The following is a 16,872-nucleotide window of genomic DNA, read 5'->3' as shown; positions in this document are numbered from 1 at the left end:
AAGTTCTCAGATTTTTTTAGGACCTTTGATTTTGTACCAGCAAAACCAGAATTAGGAAAGAAATGTTGAGAAGGCAAATTGCTTAGAATTTGAGTACTTCTAAGTTTAACATTTATATTAATTTATTGAACTGAGAAGTTGAGTAATTCTCAGTTTAGTAATTAATGGCATAAACAAAGTATGGGGGGCATTGGTTTTCAATCTTTAAAAGTTTTTAAATCTTTATAATCCTCATATATTTTTATGTAGACATCTAAGTTTTCATTACAAGTTTAAATAGTTGCAAAAGATGTTTGACATATTGCAAATTTTGTTATTTAAAAATAAAATAACTAGATCATTATTTTAAATATGTTCAGTGTAATGGCAATAATATAGTAATTTCATATCTCCTACCAAATGTTTTAAAATATATGAAAGGTCTTTAAAAGTCAGGTATTTTAGTGTCTACTTTATCTTCTGAGCTAATTTTATGCTTTTTACCCAACATAATTTTCTCCAAATGTGATACATATTTTTCTGCTTGAAATAATTTTATCTCTTATGCGCTTCTCTGTAATCTGTGTATACATATATGTATATAATATAAAAATTGAAATTAATATTTCCATATTCCCCTTACCAGCCCAGTTTATCCTCAGAGTACCTGATAAACGACTTGCTGCCAAATCAGTGGGGGATTTTTGCTCAGATATTTAAGTTGTCTAACACGCAACTTCATAAAATATCAAATTTTCAGAGAAAATATGTCCTTTATTATTGTGAAATGGAAACATTCAGAATATCTGAGGCAGACAGAATTCTGAGATGTCCCATGCATTTCCTGCCCCTCAGAGGCACGCCCTGCATCTGCCCCTCCCCTGAGTGTGGATGAAACCATGAAATTAATGTGCCTACAAATCCCTGATTGGGTTAGGAATACCCTGAAACAATGGGCATTAAGTACTGGGTCTAATTCAATCATCTGAGCTATCAGAATGAGAGATAATTATATACAGTAGTTGATTTTTATTAAAAGATTATGTATCTCTGTTTTATTTCAGGGGTTAATTTTCAAGTTCTGGATGGTTTCCCCTCTTTGAGTTGCCATTTGTTTCTGCTTATAACCCCTGAAATGACAGAGCCCTCCAGCCAGAGGGAGATTTGCCCCCCTTCTCCCATGTGGGAGATTCTCCTATGCCGGCTCTGCAGATCCAGGGAGCCCCACGACCAGACCTGGGAGAAACTTTGGAAGCTGAGAGCATCCTCACAGCACCAGGCAGAACAGACAAGCGGGCCTCGGTCTCACAACCCTAAGGCATCGAATTCCACCACGGAATCAGATCACAACCAGACATTTCCCAGGTCAAGGCAACGTCAACGCAACCAGGCCCACCCTAGAGGTCCGTTGTTCGACCTTGAGCAGGAGGCGGTCACTCGGACTAGTGGGACTTCTGACCTGTGAGCTGGCGTTTGATTTAAATATCCAAAATTTGTGAGAATTTATTCTGCATTGATCTAAAACTAATATACCCTCCATCCACAAGTTTCTTCACATTGTGGAAGTGAGAAAAACCAGTGTGTGTGTTTGTGTGTGGGAGTGGGAGGCAGGGATCTGTGTCCATTGGTGGCTAAACTATGGCTCAGCAGAAACACAGCAGCCAAAATCTTTGAAAGGTTCTCATTGCAGATCCATAATCAAACCACCCCAGCTGGAACTTCTGCCTCTACAGCTGCTGTCACGGAGCAGACCTGAATCTCACCCATGGAGACAGGCCGGCAAACAGGCGTCTCTGCTGAGATGTTCGCCATGCCCCAACGTCTGAAGGGCAGCAACAAGGATGGAAACCCTGAGGACCTAGATGGGAACTTGGAAGAACCCAGGGGTCAGGAAGGTGAGCTCAGCCGTCAGGATGTCATGGACCTCACAGAAGGTGACAATGAAGCCTCAGCCTCAGCTCCTCCTGCAGCCAAAAGACTGAAAACAGATACCAAAGGAAAGAAGGACAGGAAGCCCACTGTGGATGCGGAGGAGGCTCAGAGGATGGCGACCCTGCTGTCTGCCATGTCTGAGGAGCAGCTGGCCCGCTACGAAGTGTTTCGCCGCTCAGCTTTCCCAAAAGCACGCATTGCAGGTCTGATGCAGTCTATCACTGGCAGATCGGTGCCTGAGAATGTGGCCACTGCCATGGCTGGAATAGCCAAGGTCTTATTCAGAGAGGTGGTGGAAGAGGCCCTGGACGTGTGTGAGATATGGGGAAAAACGCCGCCACTGCAGCCCAAGCATTTAAGGGAGGCTGTTCGCAGGTTAAAGCCCAAGGACCTCTTCCCCAACAGCAACTACAAAACAATCATGTTCTAGGCCCAAGGCCAGAGGGAGGGGCCTGTTTGTGCAGGAATAAGTACTGCATCCAGTCTGCTATGATAGGACTATGTTTGCTGGAGCTTCTGCATCTGTCTACCCTGGATTTAGTGACAATCTTTCTCAAACTGTGACATTGTTTCATAATCGCCTTGACTAAATATTTGGGTTGCCTAGGACATATTGAGTCATTTTATATGTCTTCCTGGTTAGAAGAAGAAAGATGCATGGGTCTTGATCATCCTGTAGACAGATAGCTGCTTTCAGAGAGGGAAATCCCTTCCAAGAGTCTTGTATGGTTTCATACTGAAGCCTGGAGTTGCTGTGCCTTAGTTCATATGCTTATGTCTGGGTTTTGATAAGTGAAGCCTCCAAAAACTTTTCCCTAGTGATATTCTGCCCTGAAGGCTGTGCCTGAGCACGGGCACTGGAATTGTTGTCCTTGTATGTATTTTAAATTCTGGTATGGATTTTGGTGAGTCATCTTAAAAACAGATAAACTGTTAAACTGTTTTCCAGCCTGCAGAAATAAAGATAAAATCACAAAGCATTTTTTCTCTCATTTGACTGTTCTCGTATTCCTACCTACTGTGCTTTATGTCAGCTAGTGATCCTTTACATTATTATGAAGTAACATAATACGGGAGTATCTTATAAGACTAGAGTGACAGAAACAGAATCCAAAAACCATCTTTCTGCAAAGAGCCATTTGTGATGATCATCTAAGCAGTTTAAAAGACACAGATAGAAAGAGCGTATTGACAGTTCAGTTTTGCTGTGGTGCTTCTATAGGTACCCAAATTTGGTTCAAAACATTGCTTTAGAGTATTCTTTTTTCTTTTTGAGACAGAGTCTCACTCTATCGCCCAGGCTGGAGTGCAGTGGTGCGATCTCGGCTCACTGCAAGCTCCGCCTCCTGGGTTGACGCCATTCTCCTGCCTCAGCCTCCCGAGTAGCTGGGACTACAGGTGCCCGCCACCACGCCCAGCTAATTTTTTGTATTTTCGGTAGAGACGAGGTCTCACCGTGTTAGCCAGGATGGTCTCGATCTCCTGACCTCGTGATCTGCCCGCCTTGGCCTCCCAAAGTGCTGGGATTACAGGCGTGAGCCACTGTGACCAGCCTAGAGTATTCTTAATTTTATTCATTCTGCCAGTGATCCGTTCAGAAAATCAAACCCGAGTACAGCAACAGAGGAAAAGAAGTTATTAAAACATCAGACAAAGTAGGTTCATCAGGAGTTAAAAAGTTATTCCACACTCCACTTATTCATACTCTACTTTACCTTTTCTGTGGAAAAGCATACTTTTCATCACAGAAAAAAGCCCTGAGATTTATTATGGAATCACTGTGAACCTTCCCAGCACAGCTCACAGATATCCACAGTGCTATTTCAGTCTGTTTACCTTTGCCATGCGCCCCCTGAATCATAGAGTATAAGCAAAAAGGATCTAAAACCTCCCACAGTTCAGCTCTCACATTGAGTGGATAATAACATCTATTCTTTCTTCTTGAAGCCAAATATACCTCCAGAAAATGTTGTTTTATTTCCTCATACACTCAGCTTTTGCTCTTAAAATAGAACTTATTGTACATAGAATCTATCTTTGGCCGAGCATTACATAAATTTCTACATTTTACCAAGCACGGGGAAATTCTGTTTCACACCTCCATATTCTGACATTGTTTAGCTTTCATTTTATTTTATCAAGTTCCGTGTAAAGGCATATAACAAGTTAGACCAGTGTGTCTTAGAGAGACACAAGGAGGGCACAGGTTCTTGGAAGAACTAGTGGAGATGGGAGGGCTCTCTCAGGAATTAAAGTGCTTGAGCAACCAAAAGAAGTAAGATCAAAGAGACTCATTATCTCCCAGTCTTTAGATTGCTCTCAGCTCATTCCTTTCCCATGGCACTGAGGAGTCTTGGGAGCTGTGTTCTGGCAGATGTGGCAGGCCTAGCAGTCTCTTAACACTAGGGTAAAGACAACCTGTCCCAAGCAGCCTGAAGTGGGGATGAGCCACTGCAGAGAGCAGTGACAGTGGTGATTGGACACAAGTTTAGAACGTTTTTCCGACCCCCCATAGAACTCAATGCTTTGAGTGGGTCTTAGTAAGGCTGAACTGCTGAAGACAGAAACAAGATCCCATCGAGATCAGAGGTCAGCTCAGGAGCCGGAACACAGTGCTGTATCTCAGAGAGGAAAAATGGATTTGTTGGGAAGGATCAGTGTCCCTACACATTCAAAGTCTTCTCAATATGTAACATCATATAGCCACAGCTCTCGAGGAAGGAATCTGTAGAAGGTGGTATCTTTCTAGGCACAATCTTTGTTAGCTTTCATGGCTGGCTGTATTACATATTAATGACAATAAAGTTTTTGGGAGCTTCATCACTATTCTTAAAGTCTATCTCATAATGTGCCTTTGGAGACTGCCTAGAAAAATGTGGTGTCTGGTAAGGTGGTGATGAAATATCTAACAAGTAAAGTGACTGTACTTGACTATTTTCAATAATTCAATATTTTGGGATAAGCTTAACATCCTCACTGCCTGCCTTTGCCCCTACAAAAGTACTTAGCATGTGCCCAAATAAAGTTTAAGCAATCTAGCTCCACTATTCTCAAGCACATATTATCTAGGGTCTAGTCTTTAAAAATATAATGTAAAAAGTTTGAAAGTATAACTCACAAAAAGTTGTACCCAAACTAAAAAAGTTGAAATGATAAATTGATGGATTTGTGTTTTCTACAGAAGAGAGAACAACGCAGAGGAGTGCTAACATACATATGCAGGGGAGGAGAGAGCAGGGCTCTTATAAAATGAATGCAGTCAAATCCTTTGTAGTAGTTTCTCAAGTAACATGGATATTAGACAGACGATTCATGAAATTTTAAGTTAGTGCCATGTCTAGGAATATCAAGACATAGCTAGCATTTTGTAAAAAATATTTTTTTCTAAACAAATCTATTAATGAGATAAAGTGTTTCTTTTTTCTAATTAGTTTTTCTTAGCCACATATTCAAGGGAACATAATGTTTGGTAAAATTGTGTTTGTCAAATTCTACTTCTCACTTCCACCTACCATGCCATGTTCAACTATTGTAAGTACTGGAATTCAAGTACTGTTCATTTTAATACACTTTCTCTCTAATAAAGTAATATTTTTTATGAGAAAGCCATAATCACATCAGTAAGTCCTTTTTAAAAATCCAACAGAAAATATGAACTAGTAACTGATTATGACAAGAAAAGGAAACCCAGAAATAATCGTAAGGCAGAGCAGCTTCAGGCTTCAGTGGGAAACCGTCACAGTCTCTTGGGAGGTGTTTCTCTCTCAAAGCAGCTGTTGGATCGAAAGGTGCTCAAGGACCGTGCACTTTTCTCCTTTCAACTAGGAAGATGTAGAAAAATGACTCAATTCACTCAAGGAGGAACAAATATTTAGTCAAAGTGATTATGAAAAAGGCTGCTTCCATGACCTAGGTGAGACTATGCCAGAGTTTGAGGAAGATGTTAAAATTGAGGGTGAGTCCAGGGTAGAGTGAGACATGGAATCTCCAGCACACAGTCTTCTGTTATGGGAAGATGGAGCCGGTACTTCTTCCCTCAGGAGCAGGATTACCTTTCTAGTCTGGGGCTGGAAATCACATAATTTTTTGGTACTTGATAAAAATGTGGCCCTTAAACTTGAATGTACAGGCAAGCTTTCTCAGAGGCAAATCCTTTTCAAATCTCACACATGTCCAGAGCCTCTTCTACAACCTTTGTGTCCAAGGCCTTGACCATTCCAGCCATGACATTGACCACACTCCAGAATTTAGACCACCAGGGATGGACTGCATCAGACACCCAGTGGGTTCCTCTCACTCCCTTCAACACACAGATATACCCCACTGGATTTTACCCACACTGCCTTTCATAATATGCATTGACTTTTAGAGAGTCTATTTAAATTGCAGAAAATGAAGTTTAATGTATTTTCATAGCAGAGTAGCGGAAACATCACAGGAGACAGGGAACATTGAAAACACAGAGTTGCGAGTGTGGATCGCATCTGCTGTTTGATCAAATGCAGGAGACGTTATCTATTTGCCACCAATAAGAAATTTATTTGGTTTTCAATAATATTAATGAACAAATTTTTTCACAATTGTTCTTGATTTGAACTGTTGAAAGGCGTTCAGTGAGAAATTCCCAGATTACATGAACGCATTAGACCATCAATGAAGATGGGAAGTTTACAAACAAAAGAAAACAGAAATACTCATACCCATTATATCTGCCTGTGTTGTTACTCCCAATCATGTGCAGGGCTACTTTTGGACCCCGTGAGGGACATAAAAGCACAAGTGAAGAGAACTGCTAATATCAGAACTATGATTACCACAGAGAAATTGAAAAACACAACTAAACGGAAACAAAGTCGTCTAGAGCGCAGCATTTCCCAGGAGCGTGGGCTCCTCAGCACCCTCTCCGCGGAGGTGGCGGGCCAGCTGCATGTCTCTGGGCATAACTGTGACACGCCTGGCATGGATAACACATGGGTTGATGTCTTTAAAGAGGGGGGCCAGGTAGGCCTCGCTGTTCCCCTGAAATCGCCAGTGGCCGCACATTGGAAGCGCAGGTCTGGGTTGATGGCCTGGGCCATCTCGTGCATTAGGTGCTGGAAGGGCGGCTTGTGCAGAAGCAGCTGCGTGGACTTCTGGTACTTTCCGGTTTTGTGCAGCGCCAGGGTGCCAAGCCTGTGGCGGTGAGGCTTCTTGATCCCTCTTGTAGCCAGGACCCTCTTGCCGGCGGCTTTGGTGGCCAGGGTCTTCCTGGGGGCCTGGCAGGTGGTGGCTTTGCGGTCGGTCTGCTTAATGGGAGCCATGGTGAAGGGCTGTGGCCTCTCCCTTGTCGCTGGGCTGAGCCTGGTTAACTGGAGGCAGTGCTGGTACCAGACAGCAACGGTGGTGGGGTTGTGGGCAGGATTCAGAGAGTCTGTGTGTTGGGATCTATGCAGAAGATGCTCCCATACACTTAGCCCCTTCCAACCCAGCCCCATACTTACCAGCTCATGATCAGTGGGTCCGAGGTCCCTGTATTCAGTCTACTTGAGTAGCCTTGGGATTCCTAGGTCTGCACACAGCAGTGGGGAATCTTTCTCCCGGGCAGTCCTGCTCTAGCTGGAGATCTCTGTGATCTCAGCCAAATTCAGCCATTTATAGGAGGCTTGGATGATTGGATTAGACCGACCCAGATACCTTCCACTGCGTGCTGTGCTTCAGCAGATGCTTAACCTAATCAGGGCTGTGAAAGCCCATTAAGTCCCTGCATTCTTCCTCAGCAGAGAGAGGGTCAGACCTCTGGATTGTGCATTGTGGGAGGGATGGTAAATGAGATCTGTCACTTAACGTTTTGTGTGCCGAATGGATTCTGAAAGCTTACATTTTATTTACATCAAGGAAATAGTTACTTAAAGTTGCATGTTAGGCCAGGTGTGGTGGCTCACTCCTGTAATCCCAGCACTTTGGGAGGCCAAGGCGGGTGGATCATGAGGTCAAGAGATTGAGACCATCCTGGCTAACATGGTGAAACCCCGTCTCTACTAAAAATACAAAAAATTGACCAGGCGTGGTGGCACGCACCTGTAATCACAGCTACTCAGGAGGTTGAGGCAGGAGAATTGCTTGAACCTGGGGGGCGGAAGTTACAGTGAGCCGAGATCACACCACTCCACTCCAGCCTGGGTGACAAAGTGAGACTCCATCTCAAAAACAAAAACAAAAGCTAGTTGCATATTAGACAACTTACATGTCTGTGGAAAAACTCCAAGGCTTGAGATCATGAGGTCTTCATCAGGTCCCATGAGGATGAAGTGAACTGGGAAGGGGAATATGGAAACCTGAAATGGCCACTCCTCTGTGAGGGATTCTCCTGGGGCATTTTTTCCTCAACGGTGATGCTCCTGCAAATCTGCTGGTAGCCTCCTGGGGAAGGCAAAGCTGTTCTGAGAAAACGGTGACATGTGACTGTCACTGATGCCCCCTTTGGCTTCTTTTCCACTCTGAATGTGGATTTGATGCCTGAACTGAGCTATCCTGTTGTTGCCCAGGGTGAAAACGCCATGAGATCCTGAGAAGTCAGCCCCAACCTCACTGAATTGCTGAACCGAGGTCACAGCTTAGCTAAGTAAATATTGAAAACATTTCATTATTTGAATAGCTTTGACAGTACCAAATTGTTTTTGGCACCATAGATGAATTGTAAGGTGGTGAAGTCTATTTCAATTTACTCTTAATGAACTTTTGTGATATCTGTAATAGAAATTGTTGTTGAATTCAATGCAGACTTCATGCACAGAATGATAAATTTCATGATATCAATATTACAAAATGAATTCCTGTTAGTGTTTTTTAAATTAGAGCTTAGTATTATTATTTTCTAGTTGTTTAGTTTTTTAAAAAAATTTATGTTTCATTAGCTTGTAAAAACCACTCGTAAGTGGTTTTTCTTCCATACATGAATTGTATAGTGTTGAAGTCAAGAATTTTATTTTATTTTTTTTTTGAGATGGAGTCTTGCTATCGCCCAGGCTGGAGTGCAGTGGTGCAATCTCAGCTCACTGCAGGCTCCACCCCCTGGGGTTCACGCCATTCTCCTGCCTCAGCCTCCCGAGTAGCTGGGACTACAGGTGCCTGTCACCACGCCCAGCTAATTTTTTGTGTTTTTAGTAGAGATGGGGTATCTCCTTGGTAGCCAGGATGGTCTCAATCTCCTGACCTCGTGATCCACCCGCCTCGGCCTCCCAAAGTGCTGGGATTACAGGCGTGAGCCACCGCGCCCGGCCGAAGTCAAGAATTTTAGTGCGCTCATCACGTGACTACTACACCTACATTGCACCCAGTAGGCAGTTTTTCATCTCCCCCTCACCCTGCCACTTCTGAGTCTCTAATGTTCGTGTTACCACTCTTATGCCTTTCCTACCCACAGCTTACCTCCCACTTCTAAGTGAGAATGTGCACCATTTGGCTGTAGATTCTTAAATGACTTCACTGAGAATAATGGCCTGTGGTTTCATCCAAGTTGCTGTAAAAGACATGATTTCATTGCTTATGGCTGAGTAGTAGTCCATGGCATACATGAACCCCATTCAACTTTACTCACTCATCAGCTGGTGTGCACTTAGGTTTATGTTATATCTTCGCAATTGTGAATTGTGCTAGGATAAACATATGTGTGCAGGTCTGTTAGGTAGAGTGAGTTCTTTTGTTTTGTGTGTCTACCTACTATTTGGATTACTGGATCGAATGGGAGATGTACTTTGCAATATCTTCATGCTGTTTGCCATGGAGATTACACTAATTCGCATTCCCACAGCAGTGCCTAAGCATTGCCTCTCACCACATCTACCCCAACCTCTATTGCTTTTGGCTATTGAGTGATGGTCATTCAGGTGGGGTAAGGTGATACCGCATTGTGGCTTCACTTTGCATTTCTCTGATGATTAGTGATGCAGGGCATCTTTACCTCTTTTTTTTTTGGCAATTGTTGTATATTCCTTTGAGAAATTTCTATGCACATCACTTGCCCACTTTATAGTGGGATTATATTTTTTTTCTTGTTTGTTTGAATTCCTTGTAGATTCTGTATCTATTAGTCCTTTGTCAGATGCATAGTTTGCAGATAGTTTGTCCCATATCATAGGATGTTTGTTTCCTAAGAGGATTATTTCTTTTGTTGTGCAGAAGCATTTTCTACTCAATAAGAAATTCTATGATAATAAAATGAAAAACTTATGATATCTGAATATCTAACACACTGTCAATTATGTATCCACATTCAGTATTTGTGTAATAATTAAAGCAGTAACTATACAAGAAACCAGCCTGGAACTACACTGGATAGACTTAGAGCCTCTAAGACATTGACTGGTTTTCTGACAGACCAAATCCTTTAAGAAATTCCCAGCATAACTAATAGAAAAAAAAATTGAGAATAATACTTGAAAATATCAGATTTTTAAATTTCTAGGGTGGGAGAGCTCAACTTCATAAATACAGCATTTCCTCCAGGATACACAGCATGTACAAAAGTGTTCAATAAATATTTGTTGAAAAATAGTTTTTTGAGTCTGTTGTCTACAAAGGGTATGTCAGGGATCAAGAAAACAGCCATCTAATTAGTATGTTTCTTATTCTTAAGTTAACAATTAGAGCCACATAATGGTTTTGGGGTGTAACAGTTTTACCACTTTCCTCTGCCAGCATCTTTATGGGTGCATCCGGAAAGGCTCTGCTTGTTATGAATGCCTTTGTACACATTCAGCAAAATAATAATGGTGTTTCTGACATAATGAAAAAAATTTTTAATTGGGCATAGACAGCAATGGAAGAAATGCTTAAGAACATTAGAAGGGATTTCAGAGCAAGAATTATAGTAATGAGATAAAGAATGATAATTATTTTCATGGGAAAAACTTTAAATGCGTTTATCCCTTTAAAAGCAATTCAAATATGTTCCTAACACTGACGCTTAGAAGGCAGCTAAGTGTGTTGTAGGGTACAAAGTGTCTGTAATTTTTCTCTGGAGCACTGTAAAATATGACCTGGATCTGGCTTATAGGTTTCTGTGGAAATCTCTCTAATCCATTCAGAAGAGAGTGGATGGCTGAAGTTACTATCATCTGTGAGGTTTATGTTTTGGAAAAGTTAATCTAGGAGGCTCTTCTTATTTTTTTCCACTTGCATCTTATCAGTAAGCGCTTTTTGTTTTTAAAAAATGAGATAGGCTCTTGCTCTATCACCTAGGCTGGAGTGCAGTAGCAAGATCTCTGCTCACTGCAACCTCTGCCTCCTGGGCTCAAGGGATCCTCCCACCTCAGCCTCACAAGTAGCTGGCACCACTGGCATGCACACAGTGCCTGGCTAATTTATGTGTTTTTTATAGGGAAGAGTTTCTGCTCTCTTGTCCAGGCTGATCTCGAACTCCTGGGCTCAAGTGATCTGCCTGCCTCAACCTCCAAAAGTGCTGGAATTACAGGCATGAGCCACCACGCCCGGCCTGTAAAACATTTCTGAATAGCCCAACATATATATCTTATTTTTTATAAGCTTTATTTATGGGCTATAGTCATTTTGTATATAAATATCAGTTAATTTAATTATTTTTCCTTAGATAAAAATAAACATAAATCAACATTAAATTTTGTTCTTTATGCCTTGATTATCTTGCATATTTTGGGGGGCATATGGCCTTCTTATCTTTACATTTAAGAAGTCATTAATTTAGAATTCTCTCTAGAGTATTTCTCTCTCTAGAGACCCACTAGAGTTTAAGAGAAAAATGAGGAGTATATAAAGCTTAGATAAATTCAGTGTCTTTTTAGAGTATAGTGAGAGATAACTGTATATGGTAATTAATTTTTATGAGAAGTTTATGTATCTGTGTTTGTTTTATTTCAGGGGTTAATTTTCAAATTTTGGATGGTTCTCCCTCTTGGAGTTGCCATTTGTTCGTGCTTATAACCTACCGATCATGCCTTCAGTACTGATAAATGTTGGAAAGGAAAGGCCCTACGTGACTTACAAAGGTTACGATGTAAATATGTGTTCCTGGTAAAGAGGGGTTTCACCATGTTGTCTAGGCTGGTCTCGAACTCCTGACCTCAGAAGATCCACCCACCTCAGCCTCCCAAAATGCTGAGATTACAGGCATGAGCCACAGCGCCCGGCCAGTAATTTCATATATTCTACCAACTATTTTGAATAAACAAAACTCTTTAAAAGTCAGATATTTGAGTGTCTTCTTTATCTTCTGAAGTACTTTTTATGCCAATTCTCAACATAATTATCCCTAAATGTGATTTATATCTTCGTGCGTGACATAATTATATGTCTCTTTGGTGCTTCTCTGTGACCTATATATACATACATATGTAATATATAAATTGAAGTCTGGGTGCAGTGGCTTATGCCTGTAATCCCTTCACTTTGAGAAGCCAAGGGAGGCAGATCACTTGAAGTCAACAGTTCAAGACCGGCCTGGCCAAAACGGAGAAACCTCTTCTCTAATTTAAAAGTATAAAAATTAGCCGGGTGTGGTCGCACTCACATTAAGACCCAGCTACTCTGGAGTCTGCGGTAGGTGAGTTGCTTGAACTCAGAAGACAGAGGCTGCAGTGAGCTGAGATCAGGCCACTGCAATTTAGCCTGGGGGACAGAGTGAGACTCTGTCTCCAAAATAAATACATAAAATAAAACAAAATAAAATTGAAATAATACTTTCATATTCCCCTCACCCAGCCCAGTCTATATTCAGAGTATCTGATAAACCACTTGTTTCCCTATGAGTCAGAGATTTTTTTCTCTGACGTTTAAGTTTTCTAATGTGCAACTTCATAAAATGTCTCATTTCTACTGTCAATGTTTTCTTTATTGTTGTGAAATGTGAACTTTGCGATTCTGTGAGGAAGACAGAATTCTGAAATGCCCCCGGCATTTCCCGCCCCCCCCCAGAGCCTAGCCCTGCCTCTGCCCCTCCCTTGGGTGTGGGCGGAACCTTGAATTGAGGAGCCCGCCCAAACCCCGGATTAGATTAGGAATACCCTGAAACAATAGCTGTTAAGGGCTGGGTCTAATTGAATCATCTGAGCTCTTTATAAGGGACTGAACCTCCCTGAGATTCCATTCCCCTGTGGGTGATTCCTCAGCCCTGGATGTGCAGACCCAGGGAGCTGCACGGCCCAGACCTGGGCAACACCTGTAAGAGCTCAGAGCGTCCTCCTGGCAGCTGGCAGAACAAACAAGTGGGCCTGGGTTTCACGTACCTGAGGCATTGAATTCTGCCACCAACTCGAATCAGATCGAAGCCAGACCCTTCTCAGGTGAAGGCAACGACCACACAGACAGACCCATCCTGGAGGTCCCTCGTGTGACTCTGAGCAGGAGGCAGTCACTTGGCCCAGTAGAACTTCTGACCTGTGAGCTGGGGTTTGTTTTCAATATCCAAAATTTGTGAGAATTTATTCTGCATTGATCTAAAACTAATACACTCTCCATCCACAAGTTTCTCCATATTGTGGAAGTGAGAAAAACCAGTGTGTGTGTTTGTTTGTGGGAAAGGGAGGCAGGGAGCTGTGTCCAGCGGTGGCTAAACTAAGCCTCGCCAGAAACATAGCAGCCAACATCTCTGAAAGTTTCTCGGCTGTGGGTTGGCGGGCCAGTGGGATGGCAGACGAGGAAGAAGACCCCACCTTTGAGGAAGGAAATGAAGAAACTGGAGGAGGTGCAGAAGGTGGACAGGGTAAAAGAAGGAGACTTTTTTCTAAAGAATTGCGATGTATGATGTATGGCTTTGGGGATGACCAGAATCCTTATACAGAGTCAGTGGATATTCTTGAAGATCTTGTCATAAAGTTTCTCACTGAAATGACTCACAAGGCAATGTCAGTTGGAAGACAAGGTCGAGTACAGGTTGAAGATATCGTCTTCTTGATTCGCAAGGACCCAAGGAAGTTTGCCAGGGTGAAAGACTTGCTTACGATGAATGAAGAGTTGAAACGAGCTAGAAAAGCGTTTGATGAAGCAAATTATGGATCTTGACAGTTTTTGTAGTTTCTGAAAATTACCATCTGGGGAAACCATATATAATAATAGTATATTTTCTAAAGTAAGGTTCTGATATCTAGCCATGTAAACGAAAGATGGAGAAACACAAAGTTTTCAGCCTTTATTTTTATGCCTTTGATTTTAGAGTGATATTGGTGCATGTAATCGCCTGCCTTTGTATTACCATACTTGAATCACTTACTGGGTTTTAATGACCACACGTAAGTCAAAGTACCTTGCAAACCGTGTCGTTCCTTCTGACTTTTGACTATCTAAAGGATAAAGTAGTATTTGTGTGTTAGGTATGTTTATAACCTTGTAACCTTGTAAGATATACTGTAGCTTTTTTTTTTTTGAGACGGAGTCTCACTGTGTCGCCAGGCTGGGGTGCAGTGGTGTGATCTCGGCTCACTGCGGGCTCCGCCTCCCGGGTTCAGGTGATTCTCCTTCCTCGGCCTCTCGAGTGGCTGGGAAGTGCAGGCGCCTGCCACCATGCCTGGGTAACTTTTTGTATTTTTGGTGGTGATGGGGTTTCGCCATGTTGGCCAGGATGGTTTCGATCTCTGAACCTCATGATCCGCCTGCCTCGGCCTCCCAGGGTGCTGGGATTGCAGGCGTGAGCCACCGTGCCTGGCCTACTGTAGCTATTTAATATGTGAAATCTAAATGGCATTTTTTACTTCACAGCTCAGACTTCTGCTTCATGAATTCAGAAGTTTTTAGACAACAACTAGTTTATTGTCTAGTTCATTATTAAAGAGAATGAACTAGGCTGGGCGTGGTGGCTCATGCCTGTAATCCCAGCACTTTGGGAGGCTGAGGCAGGCGGATCACGAAGTCAGGAGATCGAGACCATCCTGGCTAACACGGTGAAACCCTGTCTCTAGTAAAAATACAAAAAATTAGCCGGGCGCAGTGGCAGGTGCCTGTAGTCCCAGCTACTCGGGAGGCTGAGGCTGGAGAATGGCGTAAGCCCGGGAGGCGGAGCTTGCAGTGAGCCGAGATCGCAGCACTGCACTCCAGCCTGGGCGGCAGAGCGAGACTCCGTCTCAAAAAAAACAAACAAACCAAAAAAGGAAAGAAAGTTTCACATTGCTTTCACAATACATAATGCGGTGTTGGAAGGCTTTTTGATTTAAAATCTTTTTGGATTTATAACATCCTGTTAAAGTTTTAGGAGAACCCGTTTACCCAGATCAGATTCAAGCTTCTAAAAATAAATGCTTTCAGCAGCAGGAATGGCATTGCTTAAAAAGCTGATGGCAGGGTAAGCGTTTGGGTGAGTGTTTTATTAACATATTTGTAAGTACTTCTTCATCGTGGAAATGTGTCCTTGACTAAAACCATAGGTGGCTGTGGAAACCATGTGTGTAGTTCGGGATACCCAGGTTTTGTGTGTATTTACTCTATGTATAAAATTATTATTTCCCTTAGTTTAAGTAAGGATTACAGTTGGATTTAAGTAGATCACTGAATGTTATTGTTTATGAAACTTAACTTTTTGTGTGCCGCTTAATAAACATGATCTATAAATCAAAAAAAAAAAAAAAGAAAGGTTCTCAAAATCTCACTTCAGATCCATAATCAAACCACCCCAGCTGGAACTTCTGCCTCTACAGCTGCTGTCATGGAGCAGACCTGAATCTCACCCATGGAGACAGGCAGGCAAACAGGTGTGTCTGCTGAGATGTTCGCCATGCCCCAAGGTCTGAAGGGCAGCAACAAGGATGGGCTCCCTGAGGACCTAGATGGGAACTTGGAAGAACCCAGGGGTCAGGAAGGTGAGCTCAGCAGTCAGGATGTCACGGACCTCACAGAAGCTGACAATGAAGCCTCAGCCTCAGCTCCTCCTGCAGCGAAAAGACGGAAAAGAGACACCAAAGGAAAGAAGGACAGGAAGCCCACCGTGGATGCGGAGGAGGCTCAGAGGATGGCAACCCTGCTGTCTGTCATGTCTGAGGAGCAGCTTGCCCGCTCCGAAGTGTTTCGCCGCTCAGCTTTCCCAAAAGCACGCATTGCAGGTCTGATGCAGTCTATCACTGGCAGATCGGTGCCTGAGAACGTGGCCATTGCCATGGCTGGAATAGCCAAGGTCTTCGTCAGAGAGGTGCTGGAAGAGGCCCTGGACGTGTGTGAGATGTGGGGAGAAACGCCCCCATTGCAGCCCAAGCATTTAAGGGAGGCTATTGGCAGGTTAGAACCCAAGGGCCTCTTCCCCAACAGCAACTACAAAAAAAATGTTCTTTTAGGCCCAAGACCAGAGGGAAAGTTCTGTTTGTGAAGGCAGTACTGCATCCGTCTTCCAGTGACAGGACTGTGTTTTCTGGAGCTTCTGCATCTCAGTCTACCCTGGGTTTACACACGACTTTAATGTCTTTCTCAAACTCTGACATTGGCCTTCCCTAGATGAAGACAGTGGCTTGTTTCATAATCACTTTGACTAAATATTTGGGTTTCCTAGGGCATATAGAGGCATTTTTCTGTGTCTTTCTAGTTGGAAGAAGATGGGTGCATGGGCCTTGAGTTTTTTGTGGGCAGGCAGATGCTTTCAGAGAGGGAAACCTCTTCCAGGGTACTTGTATGGTTTTATACTGAAGCCTGGAGTTGCTGTGTCTTATCTTTTATGATTATTTCTGGTATCAATAAATTAAGCCTGCAGAGACTTTTCTCTTGTGTTCTTCTGCCCTGAAGGCTGTGTCTGAGCAGGAGCACTGCAATTATTGTCCTTGTATGTATTTTAAATACTTGTATGGATTTTTTTGAATCAGCATTGAACTGCTTCCATCCTGAGGAAATAAAAACAAAATCACAAAGCGTTATTTTCTCTTATGTGACTGTTCTCATAGGTATTCCTCCCTACTTTGCTTTATGTCAGCAAGTTGATCATCTACATTATTGGAAATTAACATAGTATAGGAGAATCTTATAAGACTAGAGAGAGAG

The 16,872-nt window shown here is 42.7% G+C and overlaps 4 protein-coding genes across 4 annotated transcripts in view; 3 read left to right on the top strand and 1 right to left on the bottom strand.

Annotated features, from left to right (window-relative positions):
• LOC129471384 (TATA-box binding protein associated factor 11 like protein 2-like) overlaps nucleotides 1–2,891 on the top strand; it is a 59,077-nt gene extending 56,186 nt beyond the window's left edge. The window contains exon 6 of the mRNA XM_063630513.1: nucleotides 1,044–2,891. Within this exon, the coding sequence (XP_063486583.1) occupies nucleotides 1,745–2,341 (597 nt within the window). The 5' untranslated portion in view covers nucleotides 1,044–1,744 and the 3' untranslated portion in view covers nucleotides 2,342–2,891. The remainder of the gene's footprint in view (nucleotides 1–1,043) is intronic.
• Nucleotides 2,892–6,632: 3,741 nt separating this feature from the next.
• On the bottom strand, nucleotides 6,633–7,318 carry LOC129471685 (histone H3.Y-like). The gene has a single exon (XM_055260608.2). The coding sequence runs from the start codon at nucleotides 7,209–7,211 to the stop codon at nucleotides 6,633–6,635; it is 579 nt and encodes a 192-aa protein (XP_055116583.1). The 5' UTR covers nucleotides 7,212–7,318.
• Nucleotides 7,319–13,507: 6,189 nt separating this feature from the next.
• LOC129471340 (transcription initiation factor TFIID subunit 13-like) lies at nucleotides 13,508–14,684 on the top strand. Its single transcript, XM_055259807.2, has one exon. The coding sequence runs from the start codon at nucleotides 13,549–13,551 to the stop codon at nucleotides 13,921–13,923; it is 375 nt and encodes a 124-aa protein (XP_055115782.1). The 5' UTR covers nucleotides 13,508–13,548; the 3' UTR covers nucleotides 13,924–14,684.
• A 125-nt stretch (nucleotides 14,685–14,809) lies between these two features.
• LOC129471684 (TATA-box binding protein associated factor 11 like protein 2-like) lies at nucleotides 14,810–16,210 on the top strand. Its single transcript, XM_055260607.2, has one exon. The coding sequence runs from the start codon at nucleotides 15,581–15,583 to the stop codon at nucleotides 16,208–16,210; it is 630 nt and encodes a 209-aa protein (XP_055116582.1). The 5' UTR covers nucleotides 14,810–15,580.
• The last annotated feature ends 662 nt before the right edge of the window (nucleotides 16,211–16,872 follow it).

The sequence above is a fragment of the Symphalangus syndactylus genome, chromosome 21 (assembly GCF_028878055.3).
Source record: "Symphalangus syndactylus isolate Jambi chromosome 21, NHGRI_mSymSyn1-v2.1_pri, whole genome shotgun sequence".
NCBI lineage: Eukaryota > Metazoa > Chordata > Mammalia > Primates > Hylobatidae > Symphalangus > Symphalangus syndactylus.
The sequence above is the reverse complement of the archived record's forward strand: the minus strand, read 5'-3'. Positions and strand labels throughout refer to the sequence as shown.

Coding starts and splice junctions, on each gene's coding strand:
- LOC129471340 (XM_055259807.2), top strand. CDS start 13,549: ATGGCAGACGAGGAAGAAGACCCCACCTTTGAGGAAGGAAATGAAGAA.
- LOC129471685 (XM_055260608.2), bottom strand. CDS start 7,211: ATGGCTCCCATTAAGCAGACCGACCGCAAAGCCACCACCTGCCAGGCC.
- LOC129471684 (XM_055260607.2), top strand. CDS start 15,581: ATGGAGACAGGCAGGCAAACAGGTGTGTCTGCTGAGATGTTCGCCATG.